Source organism: Branchiostoma belcheri, unplaced genomic scaffold (genome assembly GCF_001625305.1).
Source record: "Branchiostoma belcheri isolate BF01 breed outbred unplaced genomic scaffold, Haploidv18h27 scaffold285, whole genome shotgun sequence".
In the NCBI taxonomy this organism is placed as follows: domain Eukaryota; kingdom Metazoa; phylum Chordata; class Leptocardii; order Amphioxiformes; family Branchiostomatidae; genus Branchiostoma; species Branchiostoma belcheri.
In genome coordinates this window covers 109229-116267 of record NW_017803893.1, presented here as the reverse complement: position 1 = coordinate 116267, position 7039 = coordinate 109229, and the positions used below count along the sequence as shown (strand labels likewise).

The 7039-nt window shown below is 43.3% G+C and overlaps 1 protein-coding gene across 1 annotated transcript; it reads right to left on the bottom strand.

Moving 5' to 3' along the window:
* Nucleotides 1–1934: 1934 nt before the first annotated feature.
* On the bottom strand, nt 1935–4211 carry LOC109472839 (angiopoietin-related protein 2-like). Its single transcript, XM_019772698.1, has 3 exons — nt 4079–4211; nt 3539–3634; nt 1935–2841 (listed from the first exon to the last, which is right to left on the bottom strand). Exons 1-3 carry the CDS (start codon nt 4206–4208, stop codon nt 2006–2008), a joined length of 1062 nt encoding a protein of 353 aa, XP_019628257.1. The 5' UTR covers nt 4209–4211; the 3' UTR covers nt 1935–2005.
* Between the last annotated feature and the right edge of the window lie 2828 nt (nt 4212–7039).

Genomic DNA, 7039 nt, shown 5'->3' with positions numbered 1-7039 from the left:
TGTCTCTTCTATCCCCTACCTGTCTCCTGTCCTCTGTCTGCTGTCTATTGTGTCTCTTCTATCCCCTACCTGTCTCCTATCCTCCTCTGTCTGCTGTCTATTGTGTCTCTTCTATCCCCTACTGTCTCCTGTCCTCTGTCTGCTGTCTATTGTGTCTCTTCTATCCCCTACCTGTCTCCTGTCCTCCTCTGTCTGCTGTCTATTGTGTCTCTTCTATCCTCCATCCTTTATTGTCCACTTTTATGTCTCCTATCCTCTATTTTATCCTTACTGTCCCCTTTCTTCTGTCCTTATTGCTTTGTTTTTGTGTTCGGTGTTGTTTGTTGTCGGGGCCTTACGGCAACCCGGGAAGTGGGGGGGGGGGTTCGGGGGAGCTTCGGCTGACAGACCTGGGACCAGGCGGGCCCTCGGGAGGACTAGTTACAGACGAGGGTACAGGGAACCGAGGGTACGGAGGACCGAGGGTACGAAAACTTGTGCCGTCATGTTAGGTGACCTAAAGGCACCTGATATAATGACAAACATTGTAACCTTTTAGGTTATAGATAGATCAATTTCTTCTTTTCAATTTTCGCTGTGTTTTCCCTTTTTTCAATTTCTGTAGGATTACATCCAACATTAAAGTATAGCATTTATAGGTAGATAAATTATTCAAATATATCTAGAAATGTTTAGATTATAAACAGATAGATCAATTTCTTTAAATTTTGCTGTTTTCCCCTTTTTTCAATTTCTGTAGGATTCATACTAGGTACATAAAGATATTAAAATATAACTAGTTTTTTTTAATTGTCAACATAAGAAAACAAAAATGCCGCCCTCACATCAGGTGGAGTTTTCTCCGCTGTCTGCTTGTAGGTCGGCCATTTTTCCTGACTGGGGAGACGGAAGACTGAAGGGGTCTGGTTTCCGCCGGGTTTGCTTCAGTTTCTGTCAACTTCTTTTTGAAACTTCAAAGTACATTAGAAACTAAATACACTTTTGTGTTTTTGTTCAATCCTGCAGACTGCTTTATCTTCTGTTATACACATGTACTATATAATCCAAGATACAGTTTTCTAGTGTACTCTGTATGCACTTCGTGGAACACTTCATGTAGTACTGTACGGGCTTGTACTGTTTTGTATTTCAACATCCTGATTGTACACATGGTCTAAATGTAATACCATTTCACATACATAACTATTCTGTACATGTACTAAAATTACGAATACTCCTTTGTGCAGTTGGCAATGTTTGTCAAACTTTTGTAATTCTCGATACATCTATACTTTCGATGGGTGCAATTCTTGTGTTATCAGCAACATGGCAGTTCTGTGTGAATAAAGACTGTGTGAATCATATCTAGTAACCTGAGTCTTTGTTGTCTGTGTGAGCCTGATTTAGATAAAACTCACGATTACAAGTAACGTTTATGTGAACAAAAACGGCCATCGCTCGTATTCCCTGCCTTGCTAATAGAAAAGATGGTTGAAATGAAATGAGACTTGCTGTAGAACCTTTACGCCCGCGCTCTTTAAGCGAACCCCAGTTGCGACAGTAAAACCACATCTTTACAGGAGGTAGGAAAATAAGAAAAACTCTACATGTACTCACCCCGCCATGTTGTCTGTCGAAATTGGCGGGAACGCCTGATTTACATAACTATAACATAGTCCGACTGTACCATTTGTTTCTACTCGGGTAAGAAGGTCCATGGTTTCTTATTCAAGCTTAAGGCTGTAGAACTTACTGTGGAATTAAAAAGGAAACAAACATTTTAAAGAAACAAACACTGCAGCAATACTCTTTATTGTGATTTAACCCTGATACAGCCTGACAGGGAAATGTTTCAAACATGGCAAACCAGCTAGTGTACCATCTATTAGGAAAGTCAAGAGTTTTATAAAGTTTCAAGATTTCACATATTCAAGAAAAATTTAGACAGAGTGAGAGTGGGAAGATGGTTTGCCCAAACGTAACACTTTGAATCCTCGACTTGTCAGCTGGGTTAGTGTCCGGCACTTCAAGGCTGGAAGTTGGCAGGACGGACCATCATTTTGGACTTTTTCAGATATGAGTTATAGGAGCCTCCAAACGGGTACCAATAGATGCCCCCGCCACTGTTGCTGGTACGGTCAGATGGGCGGAGGTACGGGCCGTTCAGGGCAGATGCAGCACAGGAGTGGTACCACCACGCTCCCGTGTAGTAAGGATTGCCAACAGCACACGACCCGCCGCTATGGGCATCATGGTCTACATCCCTAGCACTAAAGCCCTGACCCGAGAGGAAGTAACCGTGTGATGATGACTCTGATGTATAGAACCCATCCCCAGCGGTCCCACTGTACCCACCGACAGAAAGGCGATAGTAGGAACTACTACTCCCTACCGAGAATGACGAATACTTGGCGTACTTGACCACGCTGTACCAATCTTCCAGCTCTATGTACAACTCATACGCGTCTTGACTGGTTAACCGGTACATATTCTCCAACCCCAACCACTGCTCCCCATCGGCTGACCCAAACCCATACTTAAAGTCATCCCAAGGTCGGTTAAAGTCGACAGACCCGTCAAACCTCCTCTGTATGACCGTCCACCCTCCCCCATCTGTGGTCTGATCACAGTACACAGAGATCGGGCTGGTCAGACCTACAGGCATGATGTCGTGTACACCACTAGACACAGCATTGAACAGGGACAGGGCTTTGTGAATCTCAGAACAGTCGGAAAAGTAGTTTGTGCGCCCGCTGAGGGCCAGGGAAACCAGGTCTGGCTGAGGAGGCTGGCTGTCCGAGTCGCCTGGATAAGGCTTGTCGTTGTCCGCTTGGTCCTCTCTTTCCACAGACAGTAGCGATTCTGTAAGGAAACATCAAATCGGGGGTTACTTAGATCCACAAGGCACAAACTTTCCACGTGAGCTCGGCGTTAACTTTTGCAATAGCAACATAGAAAAGACAATAACTCCCTCTGATAAACAAACAATGAAACACACAACTGTTGTAATACAGGTACACTAAGGCTGAAAGAGAGCGTTTTAACTCCTTAGTTAGAAAGTTTAGAATAATCCAGAGGTTTACAATAAATTAGAAAAAAAATCTTATTTTAAAACCTCCGAAAAGTTATAATGCAGACTACAGGCAATTTCATACATCACATGAACCAGAATAATTTTATCAGCAACACTCTATGACTTACAAGATAGGTGGTATTACAATTATGATACAGTGCAAAATTCAGGCTCGTCCCTTTCTTATATAGTCTAGTCTGAAAAGTATAGTATACAGTATAGTCTGAAAATCCCACAAGGCTTAACTGCTATGGTAAACAACTGCTGTTGCTAATTGTCGATACAACAACACATACAGCAGGGGGATGTCATTTTCGTTTACCTAAAAATACAGATACACAATAATGATTAAAAAAAACGCATAATCTTGAGCCCGATATCTAAAACCCGTAAAGCTTTCTGTGAGTTATATTTGTAAACACACATAAGCGAACGAAAAAACATATATATTTCATCCCTCTCCAGACTTAAAAGCCATGCACTAACCACAGATGTCGGGGTCGAGTGAACTGAGCATGCTCCCTGCAGCTCTGCACAGGTCCTTCATCGGAAAGGTGACATCGGGGCTCGGCTTGGTCAGAGCTGGATGGAGAAAATCATGAGATTATGAGATCTACATATAAACTTGAAATAACAGCATTGCCATTGAGTCCCTTGAATCTAAAATATTATATAACTGAAGTAAATTAGAATTCTGAGTCTAGTGGGGAAAGTTGTGTAAAGTGCCTTTCCCAAGGGCACAAGATCGGTGGCATGTCAGGACTCGAACCCAGGACCTCTTGATTCCGAGTCACGCACTCTGCCGTTGCGACAGTATTATTATTATTATATATCTTAGTAAAAACATATGAGAAACTCATATGTACTCCTGTTTCACTCTCTAAAAAATGACATTGCACTACTGTAGTACTACAATATGATATTGTCCCTGGACGTAGATCGAATCTGGGTCTAAATTTTCTGCACCTGTAAATTAATAACGAAACATATGGTACAAATAGATTCTATTTAGCATTCATCACCTACCGATTCCCTGGCATCCTTTCCGTATGAGGCACAAGTCGGAGGTGCTCCATGGAAGGTGCCGTGTGTCCTGCCATGTCCCACAGACGGAGCTGCAGACGGCAGTGATGAGGAGGATCAGGTACAGCATCATGGCGGCGGTCAGGCTAGTCTGGCTACAACCCTGATGTAGGCTCGTATTTAAACCTTCCCTACACCTGCCCGTATTTACATGCCACTTTAGACAGAAATAGCTTAGAATAAACTGACCTTTTGGTTTCTTCCTTTGTTAAAGTTGACTTAACACTGAGCGAGCCAAATATTTTAGATTGGTCATCTTTTTGGCTATTTGTACAGCTGTATAGTGTGTGTACTTTACACACCTCTTGTAATTCTACTGTTATTTATAAGTCACTGATCTTTCCTCTGCACCGACACGTGCATTTGGTACTTCATTCCTTCCTTTATTAAAGTTGCCACAATACTGAGCGAACCAAATGTACCAAGGAATTGTCAAATTTTATTTTTTTCTGGCTACCTGTACAGCGATATGGTTTGTTTACTTTACAGAACTCAAACACTTCTACCTGTACTTAGAAACAAGTTTACATGTATCAGTAACAACTCTTCCTGATTGTCTACATGTAACGTTACCTCCTCCCTTGACCAAAGTTGACCAAGTGTAGGGAATGACATAAGGTGTTTAGATGTTGCATTAGGTAAGCCGTTCGGACGTTCGAACGGCGACGTTAGCGTCCGTTCGACGTCCGAACGGCTACGTTAGGATCCGTACGTATACGTTAAGATCGACGACGTTCGATCACGTTCGTAGAATAAAGAAGACGTTTTTGAGTTGAAGTCTTTGTGTACGGACGTCTTTTTTTTGTGCTCTGTGTCCTCTTCTTTTCTTGTCTTGCTCTTACTTTACTCGGAGGCGGAAATCCCATGACGATCAACAACAAACCCCTTACACAAACACTGCAGTTGAACATATTTTACCATATACCAAGAAGAAGAAAAGCGTTCATGTCAGATGGTGGGCGAAGGATTTTACTTTGCACATGCTTTGTAAAAAGAGTCTAAAACGTTACATGTAGGAGCAGAAGCGGTCCGACTCCAAACAACAAACGTCCTTCCCAACCTACGACAAAACAGAAAAAAATCACTTCTTCCTGTTACAAGCCGATATTACAGATTACCTTTCACACTTGCTATACATGTTATATTTTCTTTCTAGTTAAGGATACAGAAATATGATAAAGTAAGAATAAACAGAACCTATCCGCCCGGACAGTGAGTTCAGCACCAAGGACAGAGCCGGCAATTTTCTGTCTGTTTCCTCACGCAGCCCGGGGTACGTTAGGTATGGTGCTCAACCCTTCCAGTCCACCGTTCATTTATGAGTAAATCAGCACATTTTTCAGCAAGGAACGATCTCTACACTAGTCCAGAAGCGCCATCCTTTTTTCTCAAACCTAAACTAACCACACAGTAACGTTAGCTTAGCCAATAATTTAATGCCTGAACAGTATCCGCCATTTCAGACTCGTTTCTACCTGGTCAGTTTCAAAATCTCAAACCATCCCTTCCACTGCCAACCCTGTGTGTTCTGTATGTATGTTTGTGTGTATGAGATGGAAAATCTGATTTTGTTCTTCCCGCCGCCGCCTGTGTTTATGACGCGGTTCTGGAACAATGAGGCCGCCGGGAGATGTTCCATAGCGACGCGCCGACCCGTCATCACAACCGCCTCAATGTCACATCGAACGGCCACAAAAATCAGCCGCTCTTCGCATATACGATGGCGTCGCTAGCAAAGCTATTCTCCAGATGTCTGTCCCTGTCATCACAGGTGCTGCCCGCTAGGGGGCTCCACATCCCCGCAGAAGGTCCCGGCTGGGACTTCATCACGGTAAAACTTGCCGCCAAAATCTTCTGTTTTCTTCCGTGCTGAACGTTGGTTCAGATTAACCCTGACATTCGGAAACTTTAGTGTACTTCTACCGTCCTGCTATCTTCCGTGCCAACAAACAGGCAACCTGTTAGTTTGGGATGTTGTCTACATTTTATCAATGAAAGTTTTTTCGCCATCCTTCTTTGGGGGTAGAACTTGTGGGATTTTGATTGAAGTTTTCCCCAGTGTTTGTTTCTTTGTTTTTGTTGTTTGTTTTCTCGGGAGGTCTTCAGAGTCGAAGACATTTACGGTACTATAAACCTGGTGGTGTCGGTACGTCCGTACGGTGTCTACAGAAACTACCTGAACCTGATGTTTTAATCTGCGGACGGTTTGATGATAGAAAAGACGTTTTTATTCCCGATCCTGTTGATATTTACGGGAACGGTTGTTGTTCCTCTCCGTGCGGAAGGGTCTGGGGAGGCTGGGGAGGCAGATTCCGGCACAAGACCAGCCGAGCCGCCGCCGCCCCGCCCGCTCACAGCCCGGCTTCAGTATCAACGCAATGCTGTACCAGGTTTGTTTGTTTGTTTGTTTGTTTGTTTGTTTGTTTGTTTATTGATGAAATTAAAACTCAAGTCAGTCTGCTGAAAATTTTCCAGGGACGTCATGAGAGTCAGACAAAATGTAACAATATGATATACTAGTAGATAAAAGTCCTGATAACTTCCCAAACCTACAGTCCTAGTAAATCTGCCTGGGGTCACAAATACGCTACACGGTTGTAGGTTTGTTTATTTATTTACTTGTTGTGCTACCTGTGTACCTGGGGAACTGCATTATGAAATAGAAGATACTTTTTGTAAAAGGCGAAAGTGTTGAACATGAATACGGCCCGCCAGGATGTCTTCACAGTCGAAGCGCCGACGTTCTAGAACACGCGTGGTGTTAAAACAGCTCTGTCGACGGAGAACTTCCCAGAGTAAATACTAAATAAAAACGCTTAAGGCCAAAGTATCTGAGTAGACAGATGTTTAGCGACTTGTTCTCGTGTCCCCCCCAGGCCGCCTTGGACGGCGCTGAGGACGCCC